This window comes from Acomys minous (assembly GCF_964271855.1).
Source record: "Acomys minous genome assembly, chromosome: 9".
Lineage (NCBI taxonomy): Eukaryota > Metazoa > Chordata > Mammalia > Rodentia > Muridae > Acomys > Acomys minous.
The window spans coordinates 77,364,482-77,383,270 of NC_140490.1; the positions used below are offsets into that span (position 1 = coordinate 77,364,482).

The 18,789-nt window shown below is 45.5% G+C and overlaps 1 protein-coding gene across 2 annotated transcripts in view; it reads right to left on the bottom strand.

Annotated features, from left to right (window-relative positions):
- Nucleotides 1–4,835: 4,835 nt before the first annotated feature.
- NID1 (nidogen 1) overlaps nt 4,836–18,789 on the bottom strand; it is an 81,856-nt gene continuing 67,902 nt past the window's right edge. For both annotated transcript variants that reach the window (XM_084794174.1, XM_084794173.1), the window contains 7 exons: nt 17,971–18,143; nt 15,736–15,862; nt 11,863–12,034; nt 10,512–10,669; nt 9,633–9,756; nt 8,766–8,878; nt 4,836–7,059 (listed from right to left, as the gene is read on the bottom strand). In XM_084794174.1, coding sequence (XP_084650300.1) covers nt 6,938–7,059; nt 8,766–8,878; nt 9,633–9,756; nt 10,512–10,669; nt 11,863–12,034; nt 15,736–15,862; nt 17,971–18,143 — 989 coding nt within the window. In that variant the 3' untranslated portion in view covers nt 4,836–6,937. The remainder of the gene's footprint in view (nt 7,060–8,765; nt 8,879–9,632; nt 9,757–10,511; nt 10,670–11,862; nt 12,035–15,735; nt 15,863–17,970; nt 18,144–18,789) is intronic.

Below are 18,789 nucleotides of genomic sequence, written 5' to 3' on the forward strand. Positions count from 1 at the left end.
CAAACCCGGGGCCTCACACATGCTAGTCAGGGTTACATCCTCAACACAAAACAAAGCAAGAGGACCAGAGCTCGACCCTCAGAATCCATGTTAAAAAGCTGGCCATGGGGCTGGGCGTGGTGGTGCACGCCTTTAATCCTGGCACTCGGGATGCAGAGGTAGGTGGATCTCTGTGAGTTTGAAGACAGCTGGGTCTACAAAGTGAGCTTCAGGACAGCCAAGGCTACACAGAGAAAACTTATCTCAAAAACAAAAGCAAACAAACAAACAAAAAAGTAGTGCTGAGAAGATGGAAACAGGAGATCCCTTGGGAATCACTGTGTAGCCAGCTTAGCCCACTTGGTGGGCTCCAGGTCACTGAGAGCCTGACTCAAAAGAAAGGGAAGGGAAAGCGAACAGCACCTAAAGTTATTCTCTGGCCTCCACATGTATAATCAGGTATGTGCATAACACCTGCACATTACATGTTCACTCACATACACAAAACTAGTAATTTATAAGTGTTCCCTTGCTTGGTGTGCAAACTTTTAGGAGCATCTGCCACCACTGGCATGGTACCATGGAGAAAAGGGAAAGCAACAAGGGAAAAAAATACTAACATGGAAAAAAATATCCAATAATAGTTTTATTTGTGAATAACATAAAAATTGAGACCATAATCTAGGTCATACACACAGGCCAGGATGGTCCTCCTGGTGTATTTGGAAAGCCAAAGACAAGACTAGCTTTACTGGGAAAGCAGCTGTGTAGCTGAAGTTGATCTTGACCTTTTGACCCTCCTGTCTCCACCTCCCAAAGAGTGCTGGGATTGCAGGCATGTGTTACGAAGGCCAGCTTATGTGGTGCTGAGATCAAGGCCAAGGCTTCACATATGCCAGGCAAGCAACAGGCCACACCACATCCCCTACCTAAGTTCCTTTTGTCTTCCTTGTCTGCTGCTCACGGTATCCTGGATAACCCTGATTTCCAGTCCTGTTTTAACAATCTCTAATTAGCAATCTTTTTTGCTGTTGTGATGTTTTGAGACAGGGCCTTGTTATGCAGCACAGGCTGGCCTCATACTTAGGTTCTTCCTGCCTCTGCCTCCTGAGTGCTTCACGGTTTGCATGTGCCATCGTGGTTGCTACATAGTCATCTTAAATTCATCTGCAAGGTCCTTCCTGGCAGCACCCCAAGTAGAGCCCCAGGGTCTTTACAGAACACAGTCAGCTACACAACGCCTGGTGTTCTGTCAATCTTAGGCAACTAGTAAGTTTTGCTTTGGAGTAAAATAAAATGAAACAGATTTATTACAATATAATTTAAATATACATAGCTTATACAGTTTAATTGTACATGCCAACAATTTTTAAAATTGTGGTAGAATATTGTTACACAACATGTAAACATATACACATATCGTGCACATGTATATAATATGGACCTGGTATGATGGCACAGGCCTTAATCACAGAAGTGGGAGATGAGACAGAAAAATCTTGGGTTTTAGGCCAGCCTGAGCTATACAATAAACTCTTAATAAAGCAGCTAAGCCGGGTGTGGTGGCACATGCCCTTAATCCCAGCAATCAGGAGGCAGAGGCAAGAGGATCCCTGTGAGTTGGAGGCCAGCCTGGACTACAATGCAAGTCCAGGACAGCCAAAGCTACACAGAAAAACCCTGTCTCGAAAAACCAAACCAAACCAACCCAAAACAACAACAACAAACAATAAAACAGCTAAACAAAAGAGAATATATAACTCAAAAGTTTCCCTTTTAACTATTTTAAGTGTATACTTGGGTGTCGTTATTATATTTAGTTTGGTGTAGCCATCACCGCAAAAGCGTTTGATTACCTCCAAGACTAATTATTGAGCAATGACTCTGTTTCTCCCTCCCACTTCTCATGGCTTAAAATCTTACTTCTGCCTTTTTGTTTTGTTTTGTTTTATCTTGTTTTTAATCTTCCTATTCTAAGTTCCTCAAGTAAGTGGAATCATCTAATATTTGCCCTTTACATCTGGCCTTTGTGTCAGCACAAAGTTCTCAGGGATCACTCACACATGCTGTTGCATGTAGCCGAACTCTGGTGCTCTCCACAGCTGGACTGTACGTATATGACATATCTCATTGACTGTATGTTGACAGACATGTGGGTTGTTCCCACTGCTCAGCCTCCAGGGAAAATGCAGCAATGAAGATTTGTTTGTAAGTGTCTGTTCCAGGCCCTCCTTGCAGCTCCGGTCTTACAGCTTGACATGCGGTCGTTCAGATATTGTCTCTCATGGGACCTGTACCACTTTGTGTTCCCACCAGAAATGTACAAAGACTTCATTTCCCCATATCTTCCTCTGCACTTATTTTTAAAAGCAGACTTCTGGATATAAAAGGGCATCCAATTCTGAGCTTAATTTGCAGCACTTTAATGACTAATGATAAGGACTTTTCTTTCTGCGCTGTGGGTCAAACCCAGGGCCTTACACATGCTAAGCAGGTGCTGTACCTTTGAGAGGCATCCCCAGCTTTGGGCATCTTTTCGTGTGCTTATCGACCAATGGTTCATCTTCAGATCCACTATTCATCTTTCAGATCACTGTTCATTCTAGGTTGTTAAGCTGTAAAAGTTCTTTGTAGCCTTGGCTGTCCTGGACTCACTTTGTAGACCAGGCTGGCTTCGAACTCACAGCAATCCACCCGACTCTGCCTCCCAAGTGCTAGGATTAAAGGGGTGCGCCACCATGCCCAGCTGCAAAAGTTGTTTCTAAATATGAATATCTTACCAGAATAATGCATTTGTAAATAATTTCTTTCTTCTTGTAGATTACCTTCCATTCTCTTGATAGCATGCTTTGATGCACAGGCTTTTATCTTTTCCTTTCTTTTCTTTCTTTCTTGGATGTTTGCACAGAATCAAGCCAGGCAACATTTTGGCATAGAGTGGGGAGGGGCCTATGAGCCCAAGCTCCAACTGATGAGATGCTATTGGCAGTCAGTGGCTTCATGGCTTCTGGGGATGGTGGGTAATTTTTCCTTAAGTGTGTGGCCCTGATAGTTCAATCTGCTCCACTGGATGTCCCTACACCCAAGAGTATAACAATAAAGGCAGGAAAAATTGAACTTGAAGGGTAATGAGAGAGAGAGAGAGAGAGTGTGTGTGTGTGTGTGTGTGTGAGAGAGAGAGAGAGAGAGAGAGAGAGAGAGAGAGAGAGAGAGAGAGAGAAGGAAGTTGGGATGGGGTGGAGTGGATCAGGAGGGGTTGGGGGAGAAGTGGTAAATGAATATGATCAAGATGCATTGTGTACATGTTTGAACTCCTTAAAAGATTAATAAATATGTGTTCTTTTAAAAGAAAGGCATAGTAAAATTGTATCAGGATTTATCAGATTTTTTTAAAAATACTTTTTTTAATTACATGTACAGTGTCCTGCGTGCATGTACACCTGCAGGCCAGAAGAGGGCATCAGATCTCATTATAGATGGTTGTGAGGCACCGTGGTTGCTGGAAATTGAGCTCAGGACCTCTGGAAGAGCAGACAGTGCTCTTAACAGCTGAGTCATCTCTCCAGCCTGATATATCAGATTTTTGGAGAGCAACGTTCTTCCTGCCCATGCTGACCTCAGGAAGCCAGACAAGGAATGTATGTTTGTGTCATCTGCCTGCTATGGGGTAAAAGTGTTTAGAAATGGTAGGTTGAAATTCAGTGCAACTTACTAGCCTCTTTCATGCTCTCTCCTGAGTGTTCCAAGTATTTTTCATTAGAATAGGTGGCTCCATACTCTGGGGTCCAAGACAGCTGCTGGAGACTTACACAGCTGCCAGTGTGGATGAAGGGATGGATTCTAGGAGCTTCTCTTTCTAGTGTCTTCTGTCATGCCCTCTTGACAGAACCAGGTTTATTGTTGTTTTGGGTTTTGGTTTTCAAGACAGAGTTTCTCTGTATAGCCATGGCTGTCCTGGATTCACTGTGTAGACCAGGCTGGCCTTGAACTCACAGAGACCCACCTGCTTCTGCCTCCCCGAGTGCTGGGATTACAGGCATATGCCACCATGCCTAGCTTAAGAGCCAGGTTTTATGGACAGAATAAAATACTGGCAGGTAGGAACTCATTAGTACCACTGAGGACTTGGTGTCACAGGGACACCTTAGATACAGACTCTGTGCTCTGGAACACTGAGCTCTGAGTACCTTAGGCCTACCTGGGGCCCTTCCCTCAGTCCACCTCAGATCATTCACACCCCATCATAGGGACCCTGGGCAGCAGCTCCCATAGGTAGAATGGAGTGATTCAGGTCCCATTCCATGGCCCATCAGAAAAGTGTTTCTGTTTCTGAAGATAAGAAGGGCAGGGTGGCTTATCTCCACGCCAAAGCAGGAAGCTCTATTCCCAGGTTCACTTCCCCAGTCCTGCCCAAATGGGGGCATTCCCAACACTCAGGAGATGGATGCAGGCAGAAAGACCAGAAGTTCAAAGCCATTCTTAGATACAGTGGAAATCAGAAGCTAGTGTGCTATACGAGTTCTTGTTTAAAAAAGAAAAGGTAGGCGTGGAGAGGAGATAAACAGATAAAAAGAAACAAAAACGACAAAATGCCATAAGGGTAATTTAGGGTCTATGATAAAATTCATTTTAAAGCCAATTATAAGCCATTCTCTTCTGTGGCTGATGAATTGTCCCCTAGGCTTTGCCAACCATTAAATGGTCTGTTTCCCATTGTGACCTGGCCCCAACATCACACCATGGTGGCACATGCCTTTGATCCCAGCTCTCAAGAAACTGGGGTGGGAGGATTGAGAGTCTGAGCCCAAGTCTAGGCCTCAGCATAGCAACGCTCTGTCACGGAACAAAACAACAAAAACGAGACAAGATAAGATTTTATTTTTAACAGTTGTTTTTTGTTTTTAATTTTCTGCACTTATACTTGGCAGAGCTGTAAACTCAAGGAATCATCCAATGTTTGTATACATCTGGAGAACCATCAGTGAGCACCTTCAGTGGTTTCCACAGTTTAAGAATTTACCATGTAAAACATTGTAGAAGAAATCTAGTAAAGTGAATAAAAGTTAAATGAGGAACAGGGAGGCTCATAAAAATGACCACCCCCTCCAAATAAAAAAACAAACAAAATAACCCAAAAAACTGAGGCTACTTTATGAGGTTGCACAAAAGATTCACATGGTCCTTAAATCTTGTGATTTTAAATTCCAATTATTTAAGTGAAGACTCCCTCCCCATATAGGTTCCCAGTCCAACGTAAGCAGGTGGAGGTGGAGGTGGGAGAAGGAGACGGAGAAAGGGTTGGAGGGTGAGTGGGATGAAGCTAGGAGAAAAGGAGGTGGGGGGGCAGGGCTCTGTTCCCTAAGAAAAGCATCAGACAAGCTCTTCTATAGTTTCAAAGATAAGCATTCTTTTGAAAATTGTGACTTTTTTTCTCCAAAGTTATTTAAGGGTGTCAGTTTTAGCTGCCTTTAAGGCCCTCCTTCACCTTTTCCTCCTGGGTTTCCTATTCCTGTTCTCCAGCCGAATCCACTGCTTTGTTACAGTTCCCTAATGCCTGGTTTTCAACCCAAAATTTCTAATGCTTTAAGTGTGTAGGAAGCAGTTAACAAAGAGATATATAGATAGTTAGAATAGTAGGTATGCCTATGGTCAGGAGATATTTCTGAAACAACTGCAGACAGAAACATGGAAGGCAGCAACAGTCCCTTGACGAAGACCAAATAAGGGTCTGAACACTAGTAGAAATACCCAGCTACATCTTCCTAGATTGGTTCTCAGAAAAGGGCCACGGAGGGAGGGAGAAACAAAGACACAATTCTCAAGGTGAGGGACTATGATGGGCCAATACTCTGTCCAAGTCCTATCTGAGCCTGAGCTCCAGATGACTCTCCATGAGAAGACTTGGAAACTGGTACCAGGAGTGGGGCTGAACACTCGCATGGCATCGTAGACAAGGTGCTAATACAGGTACTTTGGCAAAGAGGAAGAATTTACCACAATCAAAGGCACATCAAAATAATAATCCCCTATCCTTAAACATCCTGACTCTGCATCTTCAAATTCCTCTCACAGGACATTTCTTTGGCGTACCCACTTGATTACCCATGGCCACTGTTGAAATACCAGGATTTTTCCATCTGGGAGGGGCTTCTTTTTACTATCCTCCAAATACCATGAATTCCTAGGATACAATTGGGCTTCTATCACATGCACTAAATCAGAGCCTTAGGTGGGTGACAGTGTAGAACAGGAGAGCAGTTGGATGCGATCATGAGGGCAGAGATCCGTCGAGTACTGAGAGAAAAAGTATGACCTGGCCTAAGATGGACCTAGGTGGTATATCTTGGGAAACCGACAGGCTCTGAGGCACCTAAGAGTAGTAATAGATGAGCTTGTAATGCCACAGAGAAGTATCCTGCTTAGGTCTGGGGGGGGGGTCTGCTTAACATGGGGCAGTCTAGGATTAGGGAAAGGTCCTATGGCTCTACAATAGACACATAACTTTCATCCTGATTTTTTTTTTAAAGGGTCTCATGTAATCCAGGATGTCCTTGAACCCTGCTACATAGACAAGATTGGCCTTGAACTCCTGATTTCCTGCCTCTGTCCCCCAAGTGCTGGGGTTACAGGCATGTACCACTACCCTTGGCTTTCTATCCAGAACTCTATAATCTTGTCTGAAGACTGGGGTCAGAGGGTGTGTGTGTGTGTGTGTGTGTGTGTGTGTGTGTGTGTGTGTGTGTGTCCCTGGGCCTCATGTTGGGGTAGAGACTTTCCCACTACTGAGCTCAGGATGACTGTTTCAGAAAGGCTGAGGGGAAGTTGTGGGGTCGCCAGCTAGGCTAGACCTGGGCCTAGTTGGTCACTCCACTGCAGAACAATTTTCAGTCTGAATCAAGGCATTTCAGGTAGAGTGTTACTGTGAAATACTTGGAGAGGGAGCAAGGCATTCTTGTCATCACTTCCGCTCAATGCAGTCAACTCCCAGGGTGTTGTCAGGACATCGGCAGGTCCTGCTCCCTGGAGTGGGCAAGCAGAGGTGGGTACAGCCGCCGTTATTCACTGAGCAGTAGTTGTGGCCTGGAAAAGATGGAAATCTGCATCAGCGCTTCCTCTGTGATTCGGTATCTACAGCAGCGTCCACACTGACCTCCTTGTGGGCTCAAGGGGCCAAGTTGAGCTGTTTTTGTTTCTTTATCATAAACAAGACCGGCAAGAACATGCATGGGAGAGGTGTTTAGTCTCACTTGTCAGCTTGGTGAGGCTCAGAATCACAACAGATGTGTACCTCTGGATATGTCTGTTAGGAGGTTCTAGATTAAGTTAATCGAAATGGGAAAATCTACCCTGCATGTGGGTAGTGACCACTGAATGGGCTGGGTTCCTGGACCAAACAGAGAACGGGAAAGCAAGCTGAGTGCCAGAATTCATCTCTCTCTCCTTCCTGACTGCAGTGTGAGGCAGCAGCTGCCTCACACCCATGTCACCATGCTGACTCCGCCCTGAAACTGGGAGCCATATAAACTTTTTCTTCCTTAAGTTGCTTTTGACAGAAATTTTGTCACAGCCATGAGAAGAGTAGCTAACCCAGGGGGCCGGGCAGAGTCTATTCCACAGATCACATGGGGAGCTGGAACCTCAGCACAGCAGATCTAACAGACTCATGGCCTCACACCAGCCGGAAGCAGGAAGCGAAGAGGGTGGCTCAGGAGAGAAGCCTTTGAATAGAGGCACAGTTCAACCCACACACTGAAGCCACCTGCAGCTCTGATGCTTCAAGCATATGATTCTGAGCTTGCTGCTTGTTTTTTCTCATGCATGAAATGGCAATGACAGCACCAAGTACCCGAGGCAACTTAAATGAATAAATAAACAGAAGCAACTCGGAGCTTTGAACTAAAATATATAAGACACGTAGGCCACAGGAAGCATCATGACTCATGTGTGTATGCGTATGTATGCAGTCGTATCCATGTGTATGTAGGGGTGGGTGTGTATGTATGCACTCATATCTGTGTGTGTGTGTGTGTGTGCGCGCGCGCGCGTGTGCATTCATATCAATGTATAAGTAGGTGTGTGCCCGTGTATACGTGGAGGTCAGAGAACAACCTCAGTTGGCATTGTCTCTCTTCTTTTGAGACAGAACCCTCTCATTGGCCTGGAATTTTCCAGTAGGCTGGGCTGGCCAGCTAGTGAGACCCCGTCATCCTCTTGTCTTTGCCTCCCCACTGCTGTAATAACAAGTTCATGTCACCAGACGCAGCTTGCTTTTATGTGGGTCCTGGGGATTGAACTCAGGTCCTTATGCTTGCAAAGCATACACTTCCGTTGCTGAGCCATCTTTCCAGCCCTGTCATTTTTCTTATAAGCCACTTTTGCTGTTATTAGGCCAAAAGGGTGAATGCTTAAAAACATCAGTGATTCAACAGTGAGATCCTTTTTGGTGCCTGGAGACTGTATGCTTCAAGATTCAGCCCAAGACTCCAGATGTTTCCTGGCCACACACACAAGCCATAGCTTTATGCTTCTCCTTTATTTCTCTAGTTCCTCACTCAGTAATGAAGACACTTGGTGGATGTGACCACACCCCACCCACTGCGGCTACTAGCAGCAGCATCTAGTCTCTGAGCCTCAGGACAGCCCTCCCTGCCCCAGAGAAAGAGAGAGCAGTGATGGACTAAAGAGCTGGGCTACCTATAGGCAGGGGCGCTGGGTAGATGTAGGACACCCTGATACTCTTAGGGACTCTGAATGTGGACCCATATTCAGCAGCACAGACGAGTTACCTTGGGGACACTGGGACAGGGCAATGGTGATTCCGTATAGCCGGGACTGCTTATGAGGGTGGAAGGCATCCATCTCTTTGGATACAGCAAGGTCCATGGCAATCACTGAATTCCTGCAAAGCACCAAAGCGCAGAGTGAACATGTGCCTGATGGCTTGAACTGTTTTCAGTGGGGTTGGGCAGCCTCTATTATGGTTTGGTAGGAGAAAAAACATGGTGGTCTTGCTCTCTGTGGATCCCTTCCTCTCTACCCCTGGGCTGGGCCCAAGCCTGTAGTTCATTGGCTTTTTAAAATAAAGGCCAACTCAGTCACAGTCATAGGGAAAGGGAGTAAAGGGAAAATGGGAGGGAGGGAGGAATGGGAGGATACAAGGGATGGGTTAATAATTGAGATGTAATATGAATAAATTAATAAAATATATTAAAATAAATAAATAATAAAATAAAGGCCAAACTAACCTAGCCCTCCCTCTCTGCTCTAAATCTCAGGTGACACAAGCTTTCCTGGCCAGCTGCGTCCTTGGTGCAGAGGCAGCTGTGGGGCTACTGCAGTTTAAAACTACATTGATGTAGAAGCATGACATAATCATGGAGCCTTTCAGCCATGTGACCCCAGGCAGTTCCAGGGGCAAAACCAGACACGCTCAGGGAGACCCAGGTTCAGGCGTGATAAGTGTCATCTCTTTTCCCTCCCTTCTGAGATTTGCCAGCCCTCTTCCTCTACTCTCTTCCTGACAACCAGGAAGAGGGAAGAAGGGGCCACCACTGCAGGGTCAAAGGTTAGGGCAAGAGGCTAAAGGCAAAGAACTCCCCAGACAAAGGGAAAGGCACATATCTGGCCAGAACACATGACAGCAGCCTACGTACGTCTTCCAGTCTGTGTAGTACAAATTCTTCCCATAGCTCGTCACGGCAAAAGGATACTGGAGCCCTTCGAGAACCTTGCGTCTGCCAGGCTGAGCCGGGTTCAGACATTCTGCCCTATGAGTGCCTGTGTGTGGCAAACACAAGTTGGTCATTGTTCGTGCAAGAAATGGGCCCTTTGTATAAGAAAACAAGAGTCTGAAAGACAAGGGTGGGGGAGTCCAGTGTCACAATGGCATGTCCTAGAGAGCACAGAGAGCTGGCTCCTAAGCCATTGGCATTCTGTCTCTGCCTCCTGTCTTTTCCCTTTCATCAGCCCCCACACACCCACCTAAGTTCCAGCACCTGTAACTGGTCCTACTGAGGAGAGATGTGAGCCAGGATTGAGAAGCCACGGCCTGTGCTGGCCTTCCCAGAGCTTTGTCTCAGGAGGCATCCTGCTATCTTCTCACGTCTGCTCAAGGCCCTCCCTTCTGAGCCTCTCCAGACCCTTTCTTCCCAGAGTTGGGGCACTGAAGAACTGTGGCTGATCAGCCGCTGTGACTGGCCTGCCTCTAACACCTGCATGATGGCTGTTGCAGGCTTGTATAAACAGGTAAGTATTCACACCCCACTCTTTGTCCTAATTAGTTGTGGGACAGAGAAGGTACCCAACCACAGACATTCACAGGGTGATAGGAAGGCTGCCCTTCCTTCATAAGCATCTTTCCCACATCCCAACTCAAGTCTGAGGGACACCTGCACAGCTGAAGCAGGGGCACAGAAGGGACTCTGTGCAGGATGCTCTATTATCTCTGGAAATATCGCATACACTGGACCCTAAATTCAATCCCTCAAAGGAGATGGAGAACTATATGCAGATAACCTCACACTTCCTGTTACCTGCATCCACCCAGCAGAGCTGGGACGCGAATGCATCAAAGGTCAGGCCATTGGGTAAGCCCAGGTTGTCCTGTGCGAGAATCCTCCGGTTGGTGCCGTCCATGTAAGACGTCTCAATTTTGGGATTTTCTCTGTTCCAATCTGTCCAGTAAAGGTTCCTAGAAAAGGTAGCAGAGGGGAAAGAGGAAGCAAGATCCTGAAAACATGTTAAAAGAACCAGGTAGGAAGAGATCAGCAGACAGGACAACAACCCAGCTAAGTGAGATCTTGGGGTCACCTCAGCTCTTTGTTCAAAGTGGGGTTATCTGGTACTATCAAAATGTATTTCCTTTATAGCATCTTGAGAAAACTTGGGCAGCTATGGGGATGGCTCAGTGGGTACAGTAAGGACCTGAGTTCAATCCTCAGCACCATGTTAAAAAAAACAAAACAAAACAAGGGGCCATAGAGATGGCTCAGATGTTAAGATCACTGGCTGCTCTTCCAGAGGTCCTGAGACAGTTCTCAGGAACCACATGGTGGCTCACCATCGTCTATAATGAGATCTGGTGCCCTCTTCTGGTGGGCAGACACACATGCAGGCAGAACACTGTATACATAAAAAATAAATACCATAAATCCAAAATCCAACTTGGGGCAGCATAGGCCAGCGAGACACCCTGCTCATAAGAAAGTGGACAACACCTGAGGAATGATCCTTAAGGTTTGTTACCAAGTACCCATACACACACATAAACTTTGGGCCTGACCAAATGAACAGTAATTCGCTAAGCGACAAACCTGTGCAAGAGGTCATGGTGGAACAATGTGATCTGACTAAAGCAAGATGCAAAACCCAGCAGAGACAGCAGGAGAGTTGTCTGCTGTGTGCGAGGTAGCTGAATGGCCACGGCGCAAGGGATGTTGTCTCCAAGGGAAGGAAGGCATCAAAGTGTCTAGAAGATGGGGCCTGGGATGTAAGACTGATCGCTGCAATGGGATAAAGAATCTCTATGGAAGGGGATGCCAGGATGCTCAAGCCACATCTCCAGCAAGGAATACCAGGGGCATGGTTAGGCCAAGCCAACGTTCTCACAGCATTCATGCAATTTTGAGTGTTAGTTCACATTCGACCTGTATAGAAATTACTCACTTTCTGAACTATCACCCTATAAAATCTCTTGACAAAAAATGAGAAACTGGAATATGGCATTAAGTCTGTATTATGTTAAGTGTGCCAGCATTTCATCAGCCCAGGAGAGAGATGCTGGCATTAGAACCTCACCTGAGACTATCCAGAAAAGCCAGAGACCAAAAACAACAACAACAAAACAAAAACAAAAAACCCAGACGTATGTGTAGATAAACATACCCTCTTACGGAGTCCGTCACAATGCCTCTGGGATTCACCAAACCCGTGTCAAACAGCACTCGGCGCTGTGTGCCATCCATCTTTGCAACTTCGATTCGATTCAGTTGAGAGTCGGTCCAGAAGATGGTTCGGCCAAGATGGTCAAGGGCAATGCCTTCAGGACTTCCAAGATCTAGAAGGAAACAGTGAAGTCATACCCCAACCTAGAGTTCAGCTGTATGGCCAAACACTGAGAAGCCAATTTGGAATGTGAAATTCTTACTTTTATAAGATGAGCAGTTTTCCAAGTGACAAATTAAAACATGATACCCAACCATCCTCACCCACCCACACTGGGAACCAGGCGGGTCACTGTGACAAAGATGCAGCCCTGCCCGTTAAGGAGCACATGGCCAACCACTGAGGTCTAACCACCATTCAAACCAAGGTCTAGTTTCTATGGGCAGATTCTGATACAAGATCTGCCTGAGTTCACCAGGGAAGGGCTCTCCAGGAGTGGGCATCTATAGAAGAAGCTTGTTCCTAAAGGACTAAGGGGAGCTTATCAGACAAGGAACTTGTATAAGTGTTTTCAGGTATAAAGAAGATTGGTAGCTGGAGGTGGACTGCAAGACTTTCATGTGGTTAGGGACCACGAGAGTGAGGGAGAGGCCCTAGTGAAATGAGGATGGAGGTAAGGAACTCAGAGCTTATCTCACAGGAAATATGGAATCTTTTTTGTTTTTGTTTGTTTTTTCAAGACCGGGCTTTTCAAAATGACTGGATAGCTCAACTGGTAAGGCTTCAGACTTCGAACCAAAAGGCCCACAGGGTTCGGTTCCTTGCTAACAAGGAAGGGTTTCTCTGTGTACCCCTGGCTGTCCTAGACTCTCTTTGTAGACCAGGTTGCCCTCAAACTCAGAGATCTACCTGCCTCTGCCTCCCAAGTGCTAGGATTAAAGGTGTGGGCCAGCAGGCCTAGCTGAGGCATGGAATCTTAAGTGCAGGTGAAATGGTAAACTTTTTACTCCTCAGTAATAACAGGATGGAGATGCATTTCAGGAAATAATATTGCTGGTCACACTGTTAGCATTTGAATACAAGTGTGAAGAGTAAGAGGAAGGTGCTTGGTTACTACAAATAATACTCCCCCACCTGATTGTCACAGCAACCAAGACACAGGTTGGCACTGTGAAACAAATATTCCATGTCACTGTAAGCTAAAAATATGAAATGACATTGTCGGATTTATTGGCATTCTTGAGATTTTCCCCTGTCCTAATAGGAAGACTGAAGGTTGTTTAGCTTGGCTGGAGTGTGAGCAGGAAGGGAACCAGGCTGCACTACCCTAGGCATCTGACATTTGAGACACACACACACACACACACACACACACACACACACACACACACCTGCACACTCTCATCCACATACAAGGAAGACAACCTCTCATTTCAGGCTTTCCTAGAACTGAGCATGCTGTTGGGGGGGGGGGTGGCAGTGTTTCTGACAGGGCACAGGAGATGGCGGTTGGTAAAGTGTTTGCTGTGTAAGCATGAGAACCAAAGTTCAACTCCACATAAAAGCCAGATGCTGCAAAGCCGCATGTAATCCCATCAAAGACATGAGGAGATGTGCAGCTTGTTGGCCTCCAGGCTAGCCCAGTCGATGAGCTCCAGGTTTGATAAGAGACCCTGCCGAAAGACAGACAGACAGAAAGAAAGAAAGAAAGAAAGAAAGAAAGAAAGAAAGAAAGAAAGAAAGAAAGAAAGAAAGAAAAAAGTGGACAGTGATTGTGGTAATCACCTAATATTGACATGCACATGTGTGTGCACTCGCCCACTCACACATACACACACAGGCCTCTGACGGGGGCCCAACCAGAGGACAGTGATTCAAAACCACAAATCAAATGGACAGATGGTTTATTATTCATATCCACACAAGAGCTATATAAAGCATTAATTCTTTCCCACACCATAAGAGGCCCAGGAACAATGCCACTGTCTCCCAGGGGCTTCCAGGGCTCCCTGTGGCTTTCAGACAGAATAAGCACACACACCCCAGCAGCCACTCAACCTGGGGAAAGCTTGGAATGAGCATGTCCTGCAGGACCCCTGAGAGCTCTTGCCTCCTGCAGGGATTAGGGGCTGCCCAGAGCGTCTTCACAGGACACCCAGAGGAAGTCTATTGGAGCTTTTGTCACATGGTCACCTTCTATGCAACCATGGTCCTGATCTCAAACTCAACAGCCGCTAAAGCCCTTTCTCCTTTCAACCAAAAAAATGTCTCTGTGGGCTACACTTTCCAGAGGAATGGACTAAGTGTGTGTGTGTGTGTGTATGTGTGTGTGTGTGTGTGTGTGTGTGTGTGGACACATGCACGCAGACACACACAGACACATAGACAGACAGACAGACAGACATACACACACACACACACACACACACACACACACACACACACACATCCCTGTGTGGAGGAACAGTGGGATGGGAAGGGAATTGGTTTCCCCTTACTGCTGTGTAAAAACTAATTTGAGTTACGACACTTAGTAGGACACAGTAGGAAGACTTCAGGAGGAAGAGAACACACGTCTCCAGTGTTTCCCCCAAAATGGTCTGGAAGCCAGTCTCAGTTAACTTTACAGTTTTGGAGGATTCTGTGAGCTTTCACAGTTAGTCAAATTTGGCCTCTCCTACAGCTCTCACTGTGCTTAAATCTTGGCTGATTTCCAGCACCAAAAGCAACAGGAAATAGCAGGCAGTGACCTATTCCCCTCTTCCACTAGGATTTGAAATCAAATGGCAGATGATGGCAGCATGTTCACAGAGAAGCGGAAAGGCACGTTCAAGGTTCGCTTCACTAAGCCAGTGCAAGAAGGCTAACCAACATCGTTTAAACAGCTTTCAGAAAAGGCCTCAAGAGCAAAGCTGGGGTGTCTAGGCTAGCCTCAGCTTGGCTCCTGATGTGTCTTTTCTAAGAAAGAAAACAAGGAAGAGGAGAACTGAGCATGGGGTGGACCTCACAGAATGCTAAGCAGTGCTGGAAAAGTGCAGCTTCATATACCAATGACAACATGGCAATACTTTCTGAGCAAAAAATATTCCCAAACCTGATGAGTCATGACTGCAGCTACTCAAGTTCCTTGAGCAGTTCACCACTGGTGGGACCTGGAGTTTTTTGTAGAATGATTACACATACTCGTGGAAAATGGATTTAAAAAACAAACAAACAAAACAGGATTGAACCTAGGGCCTCTTACATACTAAGCAAATGCCCTCTAGTAACTTTCTATTTTGAGACAGGGTCTTCCAAATCTTCCAGGTTGACCTGGAGCTCACTCATCCTGTAGCCCAGGCTGACCTTGAACTTATGACCCTTTTGCCTCGGCCTCTCAAGCAGCTGGGATGACAAGGCTACCAGGGCCTGGCTATTCATTATTTATTGGATGGAAGTATTAAAACTATGTATATTTCTGAGAAACTACCCCCACCCCAAGATGCTATATTTTGAAATGATAACTTTTTTTTTTTTTTTGGTTTTTGGTTTTTGGAGACAGGGTTTCTCTGTGTAGCCTTGACTATCTTGGAACTCACTGTGTAACAGGCTGGCCTCAAACTCAGAGAGCCACCTGTTTCTGCCTCCCAAGTGCTAGGATTAAAAGTGTGCGCCACCACCGCCGAGCTTGAAATGACAGCTATTTAACTACAACACTTTAATGATTTCAAGTGATGTGTGGGAAACTTCAGAGGAGCTGGAAAGGGCAGAGTGTGGAGACAGAGGACCCAGCTACTTGCAAACCAAACAGCTTACTCTCCATCCCTCATCTCTGCCAGTGGCAGCATGGGATGCCAGAAGCAGCACTCACAGGGGCAACATTTGCTCACACACCTTGTCGGATGATGGTGGTTGGCTCTCCACCATGGAGGCTGGCTCTCCCAATGGAAGGCTCGCTGATGTCTGTCCAGTAAACCACCTTGTCCACGCAGTCAAAGGCCAGTCCGATGATGACTTTTCCCTGGAAGTGACACCAAGGATTGAGAGCACTTCACCTAATGTCACCTAGTGTTGCACTGAATCATCCTATGTGCCCATACATCTCAGATAGTATTTTAAATGGAGTAAATCTGTTTTGTCCATTCACATCTTATCGTTAAATTGTACAAACTATATAATTTAGAAAAAACCCCTATTTTTTCTAAATACATGTTTTTTGTACTTGCACATATGTATGTATGTAGGTATATATGTATGTATGTATGTATGCATGCATGCGTTTCTATCATCTCTAGTTTGGTTTTTATTTTCCTTAATTTATGAAAATGTGTGTATGCTTATATGTCTGTACATGTACCACAAACGGTGAAGTACCCTTGGAGGCTAGAAGAGAGCCCTTGGCTCCTCTGGGGCTGGGGTCACAGGTGTTTATGAGGGGACTAACCTGGGTGCTGGGAGAAAAGCAGGTGCTCTGAAAAAGCAGCAAGTGCTTTTAATTTCTGAGTTAACCTCTGTCTTTCTAGCCCCAAGATTGTACATCTCAGATATACAAGATCCTATAATGGGCCGGGCGTGGTGGTGCACGCCTTTAATTCCAGCACTCAGGAGGCAGAGGTAGGCAGATCGCTGTGAGTTCGAGGCCAGCCTGGTCTACAAAAGTGAGCCCAGGAAAGCCAGGACTGTTACACAGAGAAACCCTGTTTCGAAAAACAAAACAAAACAAAACAAAATCCTACAATGAGTACTACAAAGCATCAAAGAGTAAAATTAAAAATGACATGGGTGACTAGAAAGGGGTTAAATCAGGCTAGTGGATTCTTCAATTTAATATTTCTAAGACATCAGTTCTCCTTAGTGACAGTTTCAGTGGCTCAGTGGCTTCTTTGTTAAAATTACCAAGTTGTGTGGTTTTGCTTTTGTTTGATTGTTATTGGGTCTCACATGTAACACTGGCTAGCCTGAACCACTCTATAGAGACTGGGCTAGCCTGGAGCTCACAGAGATCCGCCTCCTGAGTGGTGGGTTTAAAGGCATGAGCCATCATGAATGGCTGGCTGTTTTGTTCATTTGTTTGTTTTTAATCGAACAAGAAGTTTGTTTTAACACATGACATGAACATGTAATATTTTCTCCCTCTCCCTCCCATGTCTGCTGCTCCTATCTGTAATCTCAGAACCTGGGAGGTAAAGGCCAAGAGTTCAAAGCTAGCTTTGACTACAATAACATGTTCATGTCTAGTCTGAGCTATAGACTGCCTAAAATAAATAAACAAATAAAAACCTAAAATAGCCCAAACGGTCTAAGAAAGGCATTCTAATCTCTCTGACTTTGAGATCTAATCTAATGAAGATGAAGTGGCTCCGACTGGCATAAGGCTTGCTAGAGAGACCAACACAACAGACCAGAGCTCCCAGAAACAGCCTCTCCCTGATGCTTAAGATGGTGTTTTTGACAAAGTTACCCAGGTGCCAAGCAAGAAATATGGTTTGCTTAGCAAATGGTGCTCTGTCATCTGAATAAACATGTGGGGTGGCGGGGGGCAACTGGGCAACCCTCAGGTTGACGTCATACCATCGGTAAAATGAAAGGCTGAGTCTGTCCTTCTCCTTTCAGAAACCATGAGAGAACATTGTCACCACGTTCTGAATAAACTCATTGCCAGGCCAAGCTTGCAGAATGGGTGACTCCAGATCACAGAACCCTTCCTTCTCAGTTTGTTACAGTAGCTCATAAATAGGAATACATTATGCATTTAGACTGTTTTTAGGTCTAGATTGTTTATTAAATTTGTATCATATTTACAAACGGATATTGTACTATATTGGATTACAAATATAACTACTATCTTGGTATCATATTACATCACACTACTTAGCGTTATACTTACTTACATTACTATTTCCTGTTATACTATATTGACATCATGGAATATTATATACTATACATAGTATATAATATAGTATAGTATAGTATACACTATATATAGTATATCTGCCTATTAACTATCTTGATATTATATTGTCTTGTATTATACTACCTTGGTACTGTATAATATTATATTTTATATTATACATAACTATTAACCCCTAGAGGTGGGACTGTCACCAGGGCTGGTCAGCCAATACTCACAGGGATATGGAGAAAGGCCTTGGCTTCTGTCTTCTTCATGGTGTTTCTTTCCAGGGGCAGGCGTTCAATCTTCCCAGTCTGGGCAAAGAGTAAGTGTGTTCCTGGAGGTAGGGGGATGACGGCTGTAGGTACTACAGGTCCCTGATGAATAGGGGGAGCCACTGTACTTAGACCTAGAGGGCAAGAGATGGTCAATGAATGAGGGTTGTAAATACCAAAAATGCATGGGTGCATTCTATTGATCAAACATGCAGGCACGTCTGGGCATAGATGTGTGAACACACAGGTACACACACCCATCCACACATCCCCCACACCCCAGGTCTTCTCACATTTACTGTGTTCAAACAGCACAGCCAGTCACACCACATCCATTTTCTGTCTGAAAACTCTAGAGGCAGAAAGCATCAGCCAGGCAAAGGACATTTATGAAGAAGACAGAGCAGAACATAAGTTTAGTGTTACAGGTCCAATGAGGTAAAGAGCTAGCTTGGCTCCCTCTTATACAATGACTTGGTTATTTACGCTCTGGCTGGCTGCTGGGCTGGCATGAGAGCCAAAGAAGGGCTGGGAGCAATAGCCCTGACACCTCATCTTTAACAGTGGATGAGAAAAGCTATCAACAAGGGCACCTGCACACCCCATCCATTGCTATGGAAAGGGGTGTCCTCTGACCTCACAAGCAGAAACATGTCCACCTAGGCTCTTAAGACCAAGGGGCTGGCAAGGGGCTCATCCGTCCTCTGATGTGGCCTGGTTTCCTTGACTTGCTGTGACTTGCTGACCTTAACCCTAGTCCCCTGACTTCCTCAACAATGG